This window comes from Artemia franciscana, chromosome 9, assembly GCF_032884065.1.
Source record: "Artemia franciscana chromosome 9, ASM3288406v1, whole genome shotgun sequence".
NCBI classification, from domain to species: Eukaryota; Metazoa; Arthropoda; class Branchiopoda; order Anostraca; family Artemiidae; genus Artemia; species Artemia franciscana.
The window spans coordinates 9720774-9741353 of NC_088871.1; the positions used below are offsets into that span (position 1 = coordinate 9720774).

At 33.9% G+C, this 20580-nt stretch overlaps 1 protein-coding gene across 1 annotated transcript in view; it reads right to left on the bottom strand.

The window, feature by feature from the left end:
• The window catches only part of LOC136031563 (galactosylgalactosylxylosylprotein 3-beta-glucuronosyltransferase S-like), a gene marked incomplete at its 3' end in the record, with an annotated part of 221092 nt that overhangs the window by 23806 nt on the left and 176706 nt on the right, over nucleotides 1–20580 (bottom strand). The window contains 1 exon segment of the mRNA XM_065711232.1: nucleotides 4670–4846. Coding sequence (XP_065567304.1) covers nucleotides 4670–4846 — 177 coding nt within the window.

A 20580-nucleotide genomic window follows, 5' to 3' on the forward strand; every position in this document is an offset into this window, starting at 1 on the left:
CAATAAATATGGATTCAAAAATTCCTTCTTCATTTCTTGACAGGTCACATCTAACAGAGTACAGAAGATATTCCGAAACAAAAGCAGCAAGGCCTCCTTTTGTCATCCAACTTCGATTCAAATATTCCATCTCGTACCCAGGGAGATGCAATAGAGATTCGTTTTTTGAGTAAAAGAAATTTTCACAAAGACCATTAAAATCAGGGTGGCCACTACGCACTATTCTTTTCATCTCATCAAACGAAGTACAAAGACCCTAAACATTAAGCAGAAGTACAGATAATCTACCGTCTTGTTTGGATGCTCGATTTAAATCCGATAGATACTTACTAATAACTGAAAAATGGGGATTTGATGGTGATTTATTAGACTGACTTCCTGAATTATTTATCAAACTATGAACATCAATTGGGTTATTTTGAAGATTAAATAGTGGCTCGCCCAAGGAGGAGATGTCACCCGAACTAGAGTCAGACAAATTCAAAATACATACAAACTATGATCCATCACGCGTCACTCACCACCCAACTTTGAATCTTCATAACAATGACATGTGGACAGCAACTAAGCAAATAGAACGATGAACTCAATTTAATAGACAAATGCACAGAAACAGACAAATCAAAAGCCAAAAAAAGAGAACGTGGATAAGAGAAAGACTTAACAGGTGTACTTACTTTGACAGGTTTATTCATTTCTGACAGAGTACGGAAGATATTCTGAAACATAAACAGCAAGGCAACCCTTAGCCATCCTACTTCGATTCGAATATTCCATCTTGTACCAAAGGAGATGCAATAGAGATTCATTCTTTGAATCAATGAAAGTCTCACAAAAACCGATAAAATCAGGGTGGTGACTGCGCTATATTTTGTTCTACTTATCAAACGAAGAACAAAGACTCTGAATATTAAGCTGAAGTACAGAAAACCTACCATCTTGTTTGGTAATAAAATAAGAAATTTGATTACGGAGTAGAACGGTGTTGGAGTGGTGAGGGAGGGTCCCAAAAAATGTTGATAAAAAGCAAAAAAAGAGATACTTTTGATGCATGAAGTCTAGTTTGATAAGAGATTTTAAATGTTATCTGAACATATTTATTGAATGAAACCGAGAAACTATAATCTAAAACTTAAAAAAATGAATAGCCATGAAATATACACAAGGCCAGAAACTATGGTTAGAAGTAAAAAAGAAGTGTACACCAAATTAAAAAGCCAATTTATAATTAGTATTAAGAAAAATAACTTATTAGAAATGAATAAATTAAAGCTTTTTGAATGGTATTGCTTGGCATTGAAGTATATGTGAAGCCAAAAAAGTAAGGTTAGAAGAAACTCCCCCATAAAAAAGCCCAAATCTTAAACTCCAGAAAATAATCGGTCAAAATATAATGAATGAAAATCAAAACCATTAAAAAACTTGATAAACAGTAAAATATGAGGTAGAAATTATGAGTTAAATAACAACCGAATATTATGCGAGCACAAAATTTCAGAATAGCAAGGGCCTCACGATGATGATTTAGAGACTTCCTCTCAAAAGACCAAATCTTAAAATACGGAAAATAATTGGTTAAAACACCATGCAGGAAGTAAACCCCGAAAAAGCGGCTAATATAGCGAAACTAGTGCCTGAGACCCCTCTTTCCCTAGTAGTAGATTTGGGAACTATAAAAGCTGGCCTGTATAGTAACAATAGCGACAGGAACACCCCTAGGGGCAGGTCAAGTAACCAAAAACGTGGCGTGGGATGGAATCTTGCTCATATTTCCCCTATATATCTTTATATAGCCAAAAGAACTTGAATGCTCAATATGTATTTTTCTATAGCAAAAACAACTCGCAATGCCAGAGTAAAAGTGGCCCTGGGATACAATGCTGCTTGTATTTCTCTTATCTATGTTGCTATAGCCAAAACAGCTCGTATTGCGATACCCTAAACAACAACAGGACCTAAACTTGTCCCATTTCTTACCCTAGCCTTATAAAATCGCTAGGACATAGTTAATAGGAAAAACAGATTTATTCTACGGATAATGTGAAGAACTGTTAAAATCTATCACTAAAGAGATTTAGGGTCAATTCACATTTTGGAGCTTTTCCTCAACGATGCTGAAAATTCGTAAATTATCTTTTTTTTATATACAGATCTTCTGTATCATTTCTCGAAGAATTTGGAGAATTTCTTTTTTTTTTCAATCTTTTGTTTTGCTCTTCAAGATCACTTTCTAATATACTGATAATTTTTTCCGTGAGCTTCCTTGTGCTCTTGAACATTCATAAGACAGTAAAGGTGCCAAATGAAAATTTTCAGGAGAAAATGAATTCTCCATAATGAGATGGGATAGTAATATACTCAACAAGCTGTAAGCTCTCTCTTTTCAAGAATTGTCATCAAAAGAACTGCTTATTTGAAAGAGAGATACATTATTGTGATAAAACTATTTCCAAAAGATTGTGCTTGCATGTGGTCTAGAAAAATTCTTTTCTAGTTCTCAGATGAAACGAGTAAAAGGTCAGAAATCATTTATCTAGATGGGGTAAGATTCTGTATGCTATCTAAGGCTTACAAGAAAATTCGATCAGGAATAGCCAATTATCGTATGCTATGTCGTGAGGACTCTCCTGTCTTTTTATAAAATGTGGTTATGACTTCCCTATCCCTCAATGCAGTTTTGTGAAGAATATCCTACTCCTTTTCCTGTGACGTGCCTTCAGAATTTCTACTAATATTTCCACATATAAGGATGAGTCGTCTAAGTGAAAGTAAAAGAAATAAAATTTTTTATGTAGAATATCTAGCAAAATCCCAAGGAAAAACTTCTCCTGAAAAGTTCACTCCCAGAAACTTATCTCTCCACAGAAAACTCATACAGTAGGAATTCCCATAGCAGTAAAATCCCCTCTACCTGGAAAATTCTGTATACTTTCCACTAGCATATATTATATGCAAACAACGGGTAAGATTTGTAACTTACATACATTTCAACAGGGGCTTAAGGAGGTTTTGTTATCCACAAAGGCATAGTTATAGGACTTTTTGACCATACTGAGTGAGATAGGTCTCTCGAATTTTATTTGGTTCAATTTGGAGGAAAAAAGGGTGAAGAATGAAGGCTAATTGACCTAAATAGTCACAAAGACCACACTGCCTTTCCATAACAAAAAAACACAAATCTTTCTCAACACAGTGAAATTCAATTCAGTGAATATTTCAGCCCTTTGTCAAAGGACCGTCTTCATCATAATATATATATATATATATAATGAAATATAATGAAAATAGAAATCACCAGTGCAACAGCACAAACACATAAGAAAAAAAGACAGAATGAGAAAAGGAAGACTGTTTTCCTAAATCAGTAATTAATATTGATCAACACTTGAATAAGGCCTTAACCCTACTCATCCATACAATCACATAGGTCAAACAGCATAGCCATACACAATCAACCATAAGCAATAATCCATGCAAAGTCAGTCGTGTCATCAGTAAGTATAAGTCGTCATTTACCAAACATTAATAAAAAGAAAAAAAATTATTCAGAGGCAACAACCCAACACAAGGGCTCATCAGGAGAATACACCCTTGCCTATAGGGTTTCGGCACTTCAAATTCTCTACCCAGGCAAGCGGCGTGCCTACCATAAATTCCCCATGGTATTCTTGGACATTTCCCAGCCAAGTAACACCAAAACAAGCTTATCCTGCCTTAGTTCTGGCTCTCATGTATTTAAGCTACAAATTCACAATCTTTATTAAAACTAAACAATTATTCAAAGTTTTTCATTATGTAAAAATTTTTCTTTATTAATGTAAATATGACCGAGATAAAAATCAAAGAAATGAATGTAAAATAAGACCATTTGAAACGACAATATATGCAAAATCCTTCGGAAATCCTCTGTCAAAAATTAGGGACACGCCAAACTCAGTAACAGGGAAAATCAAAATTAGCCAAAGATTTTGCTAAGTATTTCAAGATAATTCCTTTGGTATTTATTTAAAAGTTCCTTATAATGAAAACAAAAATTTTAAATTGCCGAGTTAATCTATTCGCAGAAAAACCTCTTAAAATCAATTTTTGGCTTAAAATTCTACATCTATTTTTAAAATCAAAATAATTACTACAAATCCTTGCATATCTTAGTAACTGTGAGAAAAATGCCGAATATGTGATATTTGAGTGTATATTACTTTTAGGGAAGGGGAAATTAATCACTTCAAAATCGAAATCATCTGTTTTATTATACATTTTAAAACTTAGTTTATTATTATCAGAAATATTAATATTCAAACCTAAGAAATGATCTTCTAGACCAGTGCCATGACTAGGTTCAAGAGTAAGCTCTAATGGATATATACTTTTCTAGAATTTATGATTTTTAATATTCATAATCACAGTAATAGTCCATTTTATATGATGAATTTATTGATGTCAAGTTCTAGTTTTTAGAATTTTGGTTACTATTAAGCTGAAGGAATCCTTATTTATAATTCGTTAAAAAAGTCAGTCTGAGAACAATGCTATTGTCAGAAGAAAATATATCGATTATTATTTTCAGATTTGGTAAAATAAACTAGAAGCATGGTTAAAACATCTAGTGAAAAATCTGAAATAATGCGCTTAAAGGCAAGGAGTCTGTAATTGAAAGAAACCGGCTTACCTTAGTCAAATAGCGTAGATTAACTCCAAATGACGCCATATCAACAGGAAATGTACGATCTCCTATCCAACCAACGTAAAACCCAACTACTTTTCCATTCTTGACGATTGGAGAATTCAGACCAAAATGAGAAACTAAGCCAACAGGCCACATTCCAACTTTCTTTACTTTTCGTATCTAAAATCGTTTACAAATATATAAGTCAAGCTCCATAAAGAAAGTGAAGTGAAGAATATCATTTGGGTCAGCCTAAAAAAATAATTTTTATTTCAAAATACGATATTTATCTTATAAATTTACATAATAAAATTTTTTTTTATTATTGATTTGACAAATTGGCCCGAAATTCTAGTGGTGTATATGGAATAGTTGTTCTTACTGCTTATGGAATACACTTTAAAAAAAATAACTGTAAGAAACCTCTGTTAAATATAATTTGATAATATAAATATATTTTACTCTTAAAAAGTAAAATGTCTGGCAGTGCTTACTAATTCACTCACTTATAAAAAAGAAATTTATATTAGAGTAAGATCTTGCTGCAATGCTTTTTAAGCATCGGGGTACTAAGTTAAAACTTTCAGTGTGTCATGAAGAGTATGCTAAACTAAATAATAGACAGTATGTCCATGCCTGTACTACCACTACTACTACTACCGCTGCTAAGGCTACTTAAACTACTTTTACTAATATTTATGTTGCTAAGGCACAGGGTGTTATTGTGAAAGTTTCAGTTAATAGTGAACTGGAAGTTGAATAGAATAAAAAATAAAACACTTTCTGTCTGTAAGTTATAGAGATGGTAAAAGCAAGATATACATAGCCTATAAATCTTTACCAATGATTTCTATTCAGATTTTTATTTGCCCGTATAAGATACTGGTTCTTATCAGAAACCTGTATGTCTAACTGCAAGAGTTAGTCCTTTAATTAAACAATAAAATATATGAAAACAAGTATAAAATATAAGACACTGCAAAGTAAATTAACTGACAATCGGAAAGTACTAACCTCCCATTTCATTGTGAAAAAATTCACTCTTCTTATTGCTGGATTACATGGAATTTCGAATGAACAATTTCTTTGACCCAGTTGCCCTTCCATTTAATTTCAAAAATATTTTTTGCCATATTTTTTTAATTTGCAGTACAATAGAAATAAAAATCAAATAGTGTAAAGTCACAAATATTTTTTAATCCATCGAGTTTTTTTATCGAGAAATTTCTTTTATTGAAATTGTAAATAGAATGTGTCAAACGACTTTTGAAATAAATTTTTATTTTCAAACAGTTACCTTATCATTTGCCAAAAATGTCACAAAAGCCAAATAATACGTCAATTAAAAGTTATTTTGATTAGTTAGTGTTTAAAATAATTTACTTAAGCTTTGCAACAAAAACAAAACGTTTTTAAACAAAATTAAAAAAAAAATTATACGGGGTTTTAATCAGTAGCTGCTAAACACTAAAATCGCGGGATACACGGTCAGAATGTTAAGAATCAAATGATATTAGAGGGCAACTAGGCCCTTTCCCCATTACTGTCGTTACACAAAGCACATCCACTGAGAATAGTATAGTAAAAGTCAATAAAATATTCCATAGTCCAAAGTTAAGTAATTATGTCTTTGGTGTTGTAAGTCCCCCCAGCCTTCCAGATAAGTGCAATAAAATATGCTATTTGCCAATTGTTAGCACATAAGGTTTTTGTGAAGAATTTTATTCGTGCAAACTTCGGAGAAGGCTCTTCCGATTGGACAACGGAACTAATGTTTTCTTTTTAAGATTTAAAAATAACTGAAGGGTGAATAGCGCCCTTGATTGGAGTGAAATTAGCCCAACACACCCTATCTTCCCAGGATGCATCTTCTTAAATTTGGAGATGGTCATTTTGTTCAAAATAGTTCAAAGATCCTACGACAATCTCCCGGTGTTAATACAGCCCGGAAGATTCACGGAGGAAGGGTTGTAAGCTAAGCCCTGGGTGTATTTAAGGTTCTAATGGAAGGAGTGGTCACATAAACTTTAACAGAGGGCCAAAGGAAATTGTTAGTTCTAGATCTGTTTTTAAGAGTCAAAGTTAATCAAAGGGCAGCTAGGCTCCTTTTTTTCTGAGCCGTTTTTCCCAAATTCGTCTGATCAAATTTTGAGATAGGTATTGTCTTCATACAATTACAGGGGTCAAATAACTCTGCCACCTGGGTTGAGAGAACTTCCAAAGCCCCATGGGTATGGGCTGCAAGTAATGCAAGAGGCACATCGTTCAAATATCAGGTTTTTATAGAAGGAGTGGCAATATACACTTCGATGACTACTAATACTACTAACAGTACACTGCAGCACCAAGCCGCCTGAAACCAACAAACTACGTACGCTCCTTCTCCACCCCATTCTATTCAAAGCCCTCCTCTGTACACCCTCCAAAGAAGTTCCCGTTTCCTTTAAATCTTTCTTCATGACATCCGAGGATGACAAACTTTCTGTTTAGCCTTTGATAGTTGGCTGAAAAGGACTATCTTCGGCAATCTGTTATCCTTCATCCGCATAGCTTGCCCTAACCATCCCAACCTTTCTTTCATTATAGCCATAGAAAGAAGGATTGAACCACAAGTTTTGTACAGCCTACTGTTTTAAACGTCTTGCAGGTACCCAGAACAATCCAAAGGCAATTTCTCTAGACAACATCTAGTAAATATTAATCCACTTTTCGGAGCGCCCATGCCTCCGAGCCATGTCTGACAGCTGCCATTACTTTACCTTCCAATATTAAAAGCTAATCATTTAATTTAAAAGCAAAAATTATAGCTCTATTTTTAATATAAAGAAGTGATGAGAAGACAAACTCCATCAACCCTCGCTCTTTGTCCCCAAAATCCTTCCTATGTTAATTCTGAGAGAGGTATTTTGTTCAAAATAGTCGTATATCATCATACAGTAAGGCCTTTGGGGATAATAGAACCCCCTTGAGGCCAGGGGAAAAGGCTGTTAGCTATGCCACATGGGAATATAATGGTTTTAAGAAAGGTGTGGTCGTAAAAAATTTGAAGATGACTCATTTGATTGGAAATTCAAGTTCTAAAATTGTTTTTCACTGTCAAAAGAGATCAAAGTTTATCTCTCCCACCTCTGAGCCCTGTTTTCCACAAAATTGGATCAGAGTTTTGACAAAATAGTTAAAAAAAAAACAAGGTCTGAGGCCAAGAACTGCTACTTCTAAATATTGCGCATTGTTAACATCAAAGATTTTATATAAGGGGTGATTGTATAAATTTCAAAGGAAGGTCATTCAATTTGAAATCGAAGTTTTAGTTTCCCTTAAAGGCGTAAATATGATCTGAGGGTAACCAGCCTCCAACCCAAAACCTTTCCCCTTAATGGTTCTTTTCCATCATTCAAAAGTTTGAGATATCTATATTGTTCAAAATAGTCAAGAGATCATACAAAAATACCTCTGGGGTTAATACAAACCCCCGAGCATGGGGGAAAGGATAGTAGATTATCTTCAAGAGCCTATGCAGTTCTTATAGTATTAAATAAAAAAAAATAGTTTTTTAAACTGCAAGTAAGGAGCGACATTAAAACTTAAAACAATCAGAAATTATTTCGTATATAAAAGGGGTTGACCAGTCCTCAACGCCTTGCTCTTTACGCTAAAGTTTGACTCTTTCTCTCAACTCCACTTTTTAAAACAATAAAAAACTGCTTTTTTTTAGAGTTTTGGTTACTAGTGAGCCAGATCGCTCCTTACTACAGTTCGTTACCACGAACTGTTTGAATGGTTTTCGTAAAAATTTTGGAGCTTGCTAAATGGATTGGAAATTGAATGACCAAGTTCCCCTTTTTAAGGTGCTCAAAGGGCAACTAGCCCCACAACTCCTCTTTTATTCAAATCCATCTGAAATAATTTTGAGATACCTATTTGGTTCAAAATAGTTGAGAGGCTAATAGCTATGTCACCTGGGTTGAGAGACCAAATCCCAAAGGGCATGTACTTTAAGTAGTGCGACATGCCCACAGTTAAATTATTAGGTTTTTATGGAAGGAATGGCTGTTTAACTTTCGAAATAGGCTCATTTAACTTCAAAGCTAAAACTCTAGTTCACTCTAAGAGTTAAAAGTGAGGAGAAGGGAAAATTCTCTCGACCCTCTCTTTTTTCTCCAAAATCATTCCTTTTTAAATCCTAAGATGGGTATTTTGTTCAAAAGAGCGATATAAGAACATAAAGTAATGCCTTCGTGATTGAAATGACCCCCTGAGCCGGGGGGCAAAGCTTGTAACCTAGGCCCCTGGGTAATATAATTTTTTAAGAAGGGGTGATCTTAGAAAGCTGGAAGGTCACTCATTAGATTAGAAATTGAAAGTTATGGATTGCTTTTTCATAGTCAGAAGAGATCAAAGGGTAGCTGTCCGTACTCTGTGCCTTGTCTCAACAAATGTATTAGGTCTATATTTTGAGATAGCAATGTTGTTCAAAATAGTCCAAAAACCACAAAAGCCTGAGACAAAGAGGTACTATTCCTGAAAGTAGTCAAAATAGTAAAAATACATCAAAATAGTCAAAAGATCATGCAACAATACATCTGGGGTAACACACACCCCTAGAGTCTGAGTTAAAGAGCAGTAGGTTATGCACAAGGGCATATACGGTTCTAATGGAATTTTTTTTCTTCAGAATTTTTTAAGTGGCTCAAAAGTCAAAAGTACAGAGAAGGCACCTAGTCCCACTATGTCTTTTATCCAATAAATCCAAAAATAAGTTTGAGATACCCGTTTTGTTCAAAATAGTCCATTTATCAAACAACAATGCCTCCTGGATTAACACCCTCCAGAGCCCGGGGAAAAGGTTGTAGGTTTTGCCCCGGGTGCATAAAAGGTTCTTAGGAAATTGATGACCACATAGACCTGGGAGGAGGGTCATTTGATCATTAATGGGGAATTCTAGTTCCCTTTTTTAGAACAAAAAGTGATTGCTTGGCAACTAGCCCTGTCACGCCTATTTCTTACAACTGCATGTAAAATAAGATAGCTATTTTGCTGAAATAGTCAAAAGACCATATAACAAAGCATCTTGGGCTTACACAACCCCTCAGAGCACGAGGACAAGTGTTGTAAGTTATTCCCAGAGGTTATATAATGTTTCCTGGAGGAGGTGGTAGTATAAACTTTTGAATAGGCTCAGTAGACTGAAAATTGAAAGTTGTAGTTGGCTTTTTAAGAATCAGAGAGGTTGGAGAGCAAAGAGAGCCCCTCCCCATGTCTTCTTATCCCAAAATGCATCTGATAAAAATTTGGAGTTTGCTATTTTGTTCAAAATAGTCCAATGTTCATCCAATTGGGGTTGACAAAACCCCTTTGGGCCTGGATTAAAGGATAGCGAGCTATGCCTCAAAGATGCATGAGGTTTACGTAATAGTAGAGGCTATATAAAATCTAAAGGTGACTCATATCATTGAAAATTAAAAATTTTAGTTATGTTTTTAGGCTTCAAAAGTTATCAGAGTTCAACAAACCCTTTTTTGCTCTAGTCCGTCTTATTAAGAGTTACTATGTTCAAAGTAATTTTTATGATAATTATGTTGAAATCCGTAAAATAACTATACCTCCTGATTTGACTATAGCTTGTAAGCTATGCCAAATACTCTTTGTTAAAAAAAGTTTTTTTGCAGAATAGGCTATCATACTATCATATAAACTTCAAAAGGGGCTGAATGTACTGGAAATTGTAAGTTCTAGTGATCTTTTTAGATGTCAAAAGTAATCAGAGATCCACAAACTCTGTTTTGCTCTGGTGTGTCTGATAAAAAGCTACTAGGTTCAAAAGTAATCTGTATAATTTTTATATTTAAAATAGTGAAATATCTATACCTTCTGGCTTGACAAGAGACTGTAAGTTATCTCAAATGCCCATTGTTAAGAATTTTTTTTTAGAAGAGGTTATCGTATAAACTTCAGAAGGGGCTGAATATGTTTGAAATTAAAAGTTTTAGTTTCCTTCTTAAGAGTCACAAGTGATTGGTGGGGAATAATACCCCCCAGCCAAAATGCCGAATAGCTATGTTTCTGGCTTGACCCCCCCCCCTTTCCATGGACAAGGACTCTGAGTTATTAATTTTGTTTATTGGTAGTATATGAAGTTTAATTGAAGGGGGTCTTATAAATTCTGATTCAGAATAGTAAATTCTATTCTCCTAGTTAAGAGTAAAAAATGATGAAATGACGGCCATCCCCCCTCCAAACATACCTTTACTCCATGTGTATCTGATCAAAATTTCGAGAGAGGTATTTTTTCTAAGGGGTCCAGAGGTCCAATTACTTTTCCATCGGAGTCGACAAAACTTTCCCTAGCCCCAAGGCAAGGGCTATATATTATTCAATTTGCTTAATGTTAACATGTAAGGACTTAAAAACTATAGCGTCTTCTATAGTAAAAGCCAAAAGGTTTCAGTTATGTTATGTTTTCTTTTCCATAGGTACTTCATATGAAATGCGCTGTTCTACACCCTTTGGAAGGGGATCGATTAGAAGTTATAAGTTCTTGCACCCATTTTAAACATCAAAAGTTGTCGAAGGACAACTAGACCTCCAAGCTCTTTTTCTCCAAATGCATCCGCTAACATTTATATATACCCATTTTGATAAAATGGGTTGCAGTTAAGATAACAAATCTTAGGGGTGAAATTGGCTCACCAGGGCCAGGTGACACATGTCATAAGTTATGTGCAGAGTAGCATGTATGGTTTTTTTTTAGGAGGGGTGGCCATATAAACTTCAGAGGGGGTTCACTTGTTTGAAAATTGAAAGTTATAATTTCTTTTTTAAAATCTAAAAGTAACCAGGGGGTAACTAGACCCCTCTAGGCCTTTTTTAATACGTAAGTGGTTGACAAAACCCCACCAAGTCCGAAGGTATTATTCGTAAGTTAAGAGCCTGGGGGCATATAAGGCTATTATAGAAGGAGGGTCGCATAAATCTTTTGAAAGAGGCTCATTTGATTGGAAATTGAAAGATCAGGCTAAATTATTAATATATAGAGTAATTGGACAACACCCATCCCCCCTCAGACGCACACATGCCTTTTTTGAAATACTTTAGATCAAAATTCTAAGTTGGCTATGCTTTCGAAAATGGCCCAAATTTCAAATAAATATGGTTCCTGGATTGAACATCCCTCCTCCGGCAATCGGTGAATAGGCTATAACATATGCTAGTTGTCCATCATTAACATATAAGGTTCTTATCGATGTTTTTTCGCATTAAATAAGGCCGTTCATTCCATGGGAAATTGAAATTTTTGTGTTTCTTTTTAAGAGTTGAATGTGATCAGAGGTTAGTCAGCCCCACAGCCTCGTATCTGGTCAAAATTTTGAAATATCAATTTCATTCAAAGGTAGTTCAAAATTCAAATAACCATAAGGGATTTAAAAAGTCCACCATACCCCCAACAAAAATAGTTTTAACCTATACAAGCTGCTCATTCAATAGGAGATGAAAATTTATAGTTCCTTGTGTCAAAAGGCCTCCGGGGATGACAACTCCCCAGCCCCCTGAGGAAGGTCGACAGGTTCTGTTAATTGCCAATTGTAATCATAACAATGGGAGTGGTCTTCATGGAAGCGATGGTTGCATAAACTGTGAAGGAGGGGTATTTGATTGTAAATTAAAACTTCGAGTTTCTTTTTTAAGATTCTAAAGCAATTTGAGGTAACATAACCCCCTACCACTATTCCTTGTAATAATCTTCTGTCTCAAAGTTCATCTGATCAAAATGTTGAAATAGCTTTTCTGTTAAAAATAATCCAAAATTCGAATAACTGTAATTCAGGGGCTGACAAACCCCCTGCAAGCCACTGACAAAGGGCTGTCACTCATGCAAGTTTCCTTTTGATGATATATTCGTTTTTGCTTACATTCAGAAAAGACGACTTGTTTCTCTATGGATCTCTTTGATTCGCTGCTAGTTATACTCTGACATTTGTGAAAACAGGGCCTCCGTTTGAGGGTTGTGCAGGGTCAGCCCCCTCCATCCCCTAGTATCGAACCCAACACCCCCTCCCAATTATTTTCCAACTAGTGGCACATTTGTAGGTGTGTGTGGGCCTCAGAGTTCTATATAATGCTTGTGATTGTTAATTTTTTTATATAAGTTGGTTTATTTCATTTTCTTTTATTTTCCTGGTAATATAAGCAACACTTCCGAACAACAATGAGGGAGGCTAGGCCTTCAAATGAACCCGATTATAATTTTGAGATAGCAGTTTTGTTTAAAATCGCTAAAAACAAAGGGTCTTCAAACCAGTTCTTTTTTTAAATAGTCCAAAATTCAAATAACTATAATTCAGGGGACAACAAACTGCAACAGCCATGTGGCAAGGGCTGTCAAGTTTGGCAAGGGCAGTAATTCAAGTTTTCCATTTATAACATATTTGGTTTTTTATTAGAGAAGCTTGGCCTATAGTTTAGATGATAAGCCATCGATGTTTTCTTATTTATTTTTTTCCTAGATACACTTCATATGGAAAGGATGGTCGTATTTATTTCAAAGGAGGGCTCATTCTATTGGAAATTGAAAACTGTAGCAGCCTTTTTAAAAATGAAAAGTGATTTGAAGGCAACTAGACTTCCATGCCCTCTTTTCACAAAATATGTCTGAACGAATATTATGGATTGCCATATTGTTCAAAATAGTCAAAAGATAATTCAATATAAATTACAGGGTTGTCAAAACTCCTCAAAGCCTTGGGTTAGTGTTTTAGGTTATACCCCAGTGGTATACGTGGTTCATATGGAAGGTTTGGCTGCATAAGCCTTGGAGTGAAGATTGGATTGGAAATTGAAAGTTATGGTTCTATTTTTGCGAGTGAAAGTGATAGAAGGGCAACTAGTCATTCCCCGCCTCCTCTTCCCAAAATTTAACCGAAGAAATTTTCTTTCGGTTCTTCTGTTAAACAGAATGAAATTTTCTTCTGTTTAAAGTGCCTCAAAGAGCCCAATATGTAAGGTTTTTATGAAAAGGGCTATTGCATAAACTTTGTAGAAGGTTCATTAGATTGGAAACTCAAATTTCTTGTTTCTTTCGTTGAATCAAAGTAATTACAAGGTAAGCGATTCCCCCAAGCTCTCTTTTCTGCAAAAGCATTTGAGACAATGAAAATTGCTCAAATCCGTTTCGTAATTTTCTCAAATCCAGCAATTTGCCTCTTTTCTGAAAATGAAATTTTGAAATAGCAATTGGTTCAAAATAGTCCAAATAACATATAACAAAGCCTCCTGGATTGACACAGACTGTCAGAGCCCCGAGACAAATTTTATAAGTTATACCCCACGGATATATAAAGATCTTATAGAAGGGGTCGTCGTGGTCCAGGTAGTCATTGGGAATGGGTTTTAATTTATAACTGGGGGCAAATAAGTCGTTAGTGGAAGCTGTGGTCCTATTACCCTTGGAGAAGGTTATTTTCTTAGAAATTGAAAGTTCTAATTCTCCATTTTAAGAGTCATAGGTGGTCGGAGGGAAAAATGATCTATTTCCCAGATACCTCCCATTGAAATTTTGAGAAGGCCATTTTGTTTAAAATCGTCCAAAGATCAGAAAAAGTGACTCTTGGATGGACACAACCCCCTAGAGCCTGAGGACAAGGGTGATGTGTTATGTCCTGAAGGATTGCAAGGCTCTTATGGAACATGCAGGCATATAAACTTTGAAGGAGGCTCATTTGATTGGACACTGAAAGTTTTAGTTTGTATAAACTCTAATGGAGACTTTTGTAATTGGACATTAAAAGTTTCATTTCCTTTTTAAGAGTCAAATGTGATCTGAAGAAAATTAGCCCCAAATCCACACCCTCTTTTTCCAAATATATCCGATTGTTTTTTTAGATTATTTCATTATTTTTCAAACTAGTCAAAAGATTATACAAACATACCTTTATTACTGAAAAAGGCCCCAAGAGACGGGAAATAAGGGCTGTCAATTAGTTCCTTGGATTAAATAAAGTTTTCAGATAGCAATTTTGTTTCAAATTTTCGAAAGATCTTATTGCAGTACCTCCAAGGTTGAAGCAGCAGTAGTGACATCATAATAGACTTAAACGGTCCCTATTCCTTCAAATCCCTGTGCTGTCACTTTTTAATCTACTTTATATTCGGCAGAGTTTCTTTGAGACGTCCGTGTATGTTATGTATAAGTTAATTCTTTGCATTTTCCAATTTTTAAAGGCAAAAACAGGTTTTGAAGGTCAATGACACTTGTTTTGTTAGAGTTCTTGCATGATTTTTCCACTTACCTCGGAATTGGAAAAGAGATTAGAGCATCAACATTGTGGATATTAATTTCTGATCTTAAAATGTTTTTAGTAATGTATGCTTTTAGTCTATTGAAAGTTGAGGGTGCTAGCAATGGTGAACTGAAACCAAGAGTGCCCAATGTTGCAGTAGAAACTACAAGATTTTAGTTGCTAACCCTTGATTGGGATAAGATTTTTGCAAGATATGTTGCATCATGGAGTAAATTGAAGCTGGAAAAACGGTTATATTTTGCAGAAAAAGTGAATATAATTCATATACAGGAACTAAAAAATCGATTAAATTGATTAGTGAAATATTTTGAAAGCAATGATCTGTAGCAATATATAAAAAAAAGTAGTGAGATTTTTCTGTTTTTCTGGTTGGATATTATACTTGCAACGAGAAGGTAGAAAGCATCTTCACCATATGAAAAGTTTAGTCAGTAATCATCATTGAGAGTGTCAGGACTAAAAATAGTTGAATTTGAGAAATAAAAATTATTCTGACTCTAGTGACTTTGGAAAAATGGTTGATTCTAAATGATTATTTTCGTGAGTTTTTCATTCAAAGAAAAATATTATCTTAAAGAATGCTTAATGACATAATGAAAAATGATTATCCATCTTTTGACTATTGTATGAAACCTTTACGTCGTAGCCCAGATGCTATTAATTAATTTATTGAGATAATAAGCGAAATAAAAAAAAAAATTGTTTGGATTTGCTCTTAATCACTACTTAGAAATTCCTTTAAGACATATGTTTTTTCGTATGGGAAAAACAAGTAAGTCGGAAAATCCTGACCAAAGAGGATTTCTGACGTCACTTAATTACTCCTCCTGTCTCTTGAAGTAGAAGAACATTCATTTTATCACTTGTAAGTCAGTTTCTTTTCCTAAGTGAGAAAAAAAATTCGATTGGAGGAAAATCGAGGTAAAAGTTTCATGAAAATAAAAATGAACAAGCAAAATGTTTCACGAACAAAGATAAGCAAACAACAGGCTGGCGAACAATAATCAACACGCAACAAGTTTCTTGAACAAAATCAGTTTCACGAGGAGACAAAATCAATATACAAGTTTCAAGAAAATAAAAAAAACATGCAGCAAGATTTACAAAAAGAAATCAGCAAGCAACAAGTTCCATGAACAATTTCAGTTTCAAGAGGAAAAAGTCAAGTTAAAAGTCGAGAATAAAAAAAAATTAATATGCAACAAGTTTCACCAACAAAAATCAGGACGCAACAAGTTCCGTGAACAAAAAACAGCAAGCAACGAGTTCCACGAAAAAAATAACCACGCAACAAGTTACATGAACAAAATCAGTTTCACGAGGAGAAAAATCAATGTACAAGTTTCACAAAGGTAAAAAAAATCCAGATGTAACAAGTTTCACGAAAAAAAAATCAGTATTCAATCGGTTTCATAAACAAAAAATTACCAGGGAAGAAGATCCATGAACAAAATCAGTTTTGCCAGGAGCAAAAATCAAGTTGTAGGTTGTCAAAAGAGAAAAACAAGATGCAACATGTTTCACGAAGAAAAATCAGCATGCAACAAATTTTAAGGACAAAATTAATTTCCTGTGGAGATAAATTAATGTACATGTTTCACGAAGTGAAAAATCAACATGTCACAATTATCACGAACAAAGAATGAGCACGGAACAAGCTCTATGAACAAAAATTAGCAAGCAACAAGTTCCAGGAACAAAATTAATACGCAACAAGTTTTACTAACATAATCAGTTTCGCAAGGAGAAAAAACAATGTAGAAGTTTCACGAAGAGCCAAAAAAATATGTAACAAGTTTCACAAACAAAAATCAGTATGCAACCGGTTCCACTAATAAAAATCAGCACAAAACTAGCGCCATGGATAAAATCAGTTTTTCCAGGAGAAAATATGTTTTGGTTTAGTTCAAGTTTCTCCTCTATATCCTTTCAAATTGTCACCTATGATATTGCACTGCGTTGACTATGATATTCCTTATACATCCTTTTGAAAATATGGAAGCTCTTATCTTCTTCATGTTTTTGAAACTCCCTCTAAACTTTTCCTAGAAGTTTGACCTTTGCTCTCCTAATGTCATTAGTAAAATTAATTGTACTATTTTCATTAATAATATATGTACAACGCCTTCTGGTGTACATGACTGGTATAAGTAGAAATCAGACTCTAAGAAACCATATACACAAAATCACTACAAGCCATCCTCCCCTTCCCTTCAAAAATAACAATAATGAGTATGAGACAAGGAATTTGTCAGCGATTAGAAAACCGATTAAAAGGTCTACAAGGTCTGCATTTCCGATTCGCCATTTTTTCTTTCTATATGGGAGTCCCTTCCTGAGGATACAACTCAAGAGACTGATAGGCTGACCTTTCTTCCATTGCTTAAGGACCATTGTTTTGGTATTTATGATTTAGGTTTTTTCTTCTTTCTTTATATATAGATAAAATACGGAAATGGTTCATAAAAATTTTTCTATCTTAGGTTCTCAAGTACAGGGTCTCAAGTGGTGACTTTTATTTTGCTTTTTTTTGCTTTTTAGGGGAATCCATTGATAATTATTTTTTTTTGTAGTTTTGAATGAGGCTGCACAAGCCATAAGGCTTTCCGGCAAATTTTTCGTTTTCTGTATTTTATTTTGTTGTTTAAATAAATTCTTACCCTCAAATAAAAATTAAATTTGTATATAGAATATTTAGCGAATATTTTCCCAATTCCCTATTTAATGAAATATTATTATTAATCTTAAGTCTGATACAATTGTTTATTGAAATAATTGCTTTATGCCTAGGTCATTCCTAATAAGGGCGTTTTTTTCAAAAGGTATTTTGTGGCTAGGATTTTCAAGGACATGGCTGCCTAAAGCAGAATCCAAAGCAACAGAAAGAACATTAAAATGTAGAGCTTTTTTTGTATCATCTTTATACTTTGGTAGGTGTTTCTCTAAATTCCGGGGAGTTATCCCCACATAGAATTTGCCACGACTGCATGGTGTCTGATATATTTCTCTTTGGCGAGTAACTGGAATTGGATCTTTACCAGAATTTAAGGGATTTATGATTTTTTAATTATTGGTAAATACAAGATACAGATTATTTTGTGGCGCATAATTTTTTGAGACTCGTAGTAGTTTTTGGGATACATGGGAGATGAATTATTTATTAGAGCTTATAGGGATTCTACCGATAAAGAGAAAATAACAATTAGATGGGGTCAATTTCCTCTCTTCGCCTGTACCTCAGTCTTCCAAGGTTGGGGTACCTCAGGGCTCTTTCCTAGATCCTCTGCTTTTTTTAATTTATTTAAGTGATCTTCATCGCGCTTTTACAATAACGTATATCGACACACATTTTGCTTATGATACGGCAGTTTCAATTTCTGAGAGGAATGACGAAGAGTTGGAGGTAAAACTGAACACTGCATTTTCTAATGTTCTAGATTAGTGTTCTTCAAATTTTATTGCTTTGAATGTATCAAAAAGTAATTTCATAATTTACGGCAGAAAGTCAAATATCTGCCCTCGTAGTACCTGAATTACTTCTTCAAAGTATCTAAAATCAATTTTTCGGGTAAAAACGATAAAGCACCTTAGACTTGTGATTGACGAAAGTATATCTTTTAAAACACACATTAAAATCCTTCACTTAAACATTTTAAGGTATGTTGGTTTAATGCAAAGGTTGAAGCTTTATTTGCCCTATCTGCCTTACGAAGCATTTATTTTGCTCAGATTCCGACTAATAGTAATTTTTGTTCTCTATTGTATTTATCTAGATTTAAAAGCCATATTAAACCAACACATATTTTACAAAATAAAGCCCTAAGGATGCTTAAACCTTTTATTTCATCACCTATTAAACTTCCAAATAAGTCTTCCACGGCATCTATATATACTTATCTAGATATACTTACAGTTTCTCAACAATTTACTTTTGAAGCAATTCTTTTTAAATCCAATTATGACATTAAGAAATTATTGCCATATTATCTCAATCAAAGTTTGTTCTCCCAATCAGAAGATTTATATAATTATAACACTCGACGAAAAAAGAGTATCTACATTGACAATTATAGCACTGGGAGATCTAAATTCACTCTATTTGTGTCAATAGCTTGGAGCTGGGATGCTCACAAGGATCTTATTGATAAATTTTTCTTCTATCCATTTAACAAAAATGAAAATCAAATTTCATTTAGTTCAGGATCATTTTTAATTAAGTATTTTTTTAATAAGGCAAAGTAATTTGTATGCTTTGTTGCTCTGGGTGAATTTGGGCCTCTCAGCTATCTTCTAGTATTAATTTATATTTAAAAGTATTGCAATTTTCAATTTTTTAAATAATATTGAAAGATCTTGGGCTAGCTGCTACTTTTATATTATTGTTGTGTCATTGTATATTTGCCGTCATATTTATTTTTTGTATTATAGCGTAATTTTTTATTGTATCTTGTCTCCCCTATGTCATATATGTATATATATACGTATGGGTTATAAAAAAATTAAATGAACTTAAAATGAACTTGAACTCACATGGTAGAATACCATTGATTTTCCGGGAGTGTCTATTCAGTCAACGGTTAATTGTATTATACACAAATTAAAGAGGATACCCATTTTCAAAAAGTTTGTCCCTGATAAAGTCTAGTTCTGCTGTGATGTAGGAATCAGAACAAATGTTAAGGGCACGATCGACGAGAGATATTACGACAGCTCCTTTTGCTTGTGGGTGGTGGTTTGGTTTAAAATATAAATATCTATTGTTTTGTGTTGGTTTTCAGTAAATAGTAAAATAGAGTTTATCAAAGGTACTGATAATTAGCACATTCTAGGAATGAGATTTTATTTTCAATTTCAATTTCAAAGGTAAACTGTAAATTCCTATAATTTGTATTAAGGTTATCTACAAAAACCCCTAAGTTTATTTTCCCCATAATTCTAAAGTGAAATTATGTCATCCATGTATCGTCCCAAAAAGATATGCTTCAAGAAATACGAATTTAGAGCCCAATTTTCAATACACTCTAAATAAATATTCGTCAGTTACCCAGAGAGTGGTTCGCCCATGTCTAAGCCATTAATTTGCTGGTAAAGAGGATCAATGAATCAAAAATGCATTGAATACTTGTTATAAAGCTTAACCAAGGTCATTAAGACGTCACAATCTAATCCTGCTGCTGAAACTTCTATTAAGTGATAATTTTTTTTATATTTTATATTCTATTAATTGCGCAGATGCTGTTGCATCAAAACTTGTATACATATAAACAATGTTAAAACTACTGATAATTGTATTTTCTAAGATATTTATGTTTTTGAGTTGTTCAACAAAGTCTACCGAATTACATATGTAAGATTTTGAGTTTGAAGCAATGGTTTGAAGGCTGTATGTAACCATTTTCCAATATTGGAGGCGCAGACTTACGTACAAGCTACGATGGGCCTTAAAGGAATGCGTTGCTAATTTAATTTTTGTAGACCATACAATTTTGGACAAAAGCCACCCCTGGGAAGAAAATTTATTATATAATTATGGAGTAATTTCGTTTTTTATAGCATTTTGTAAGATATTTTTAATAAAATATGTTTATAGAGCATTTAGTGAATATTCTCCCAAGT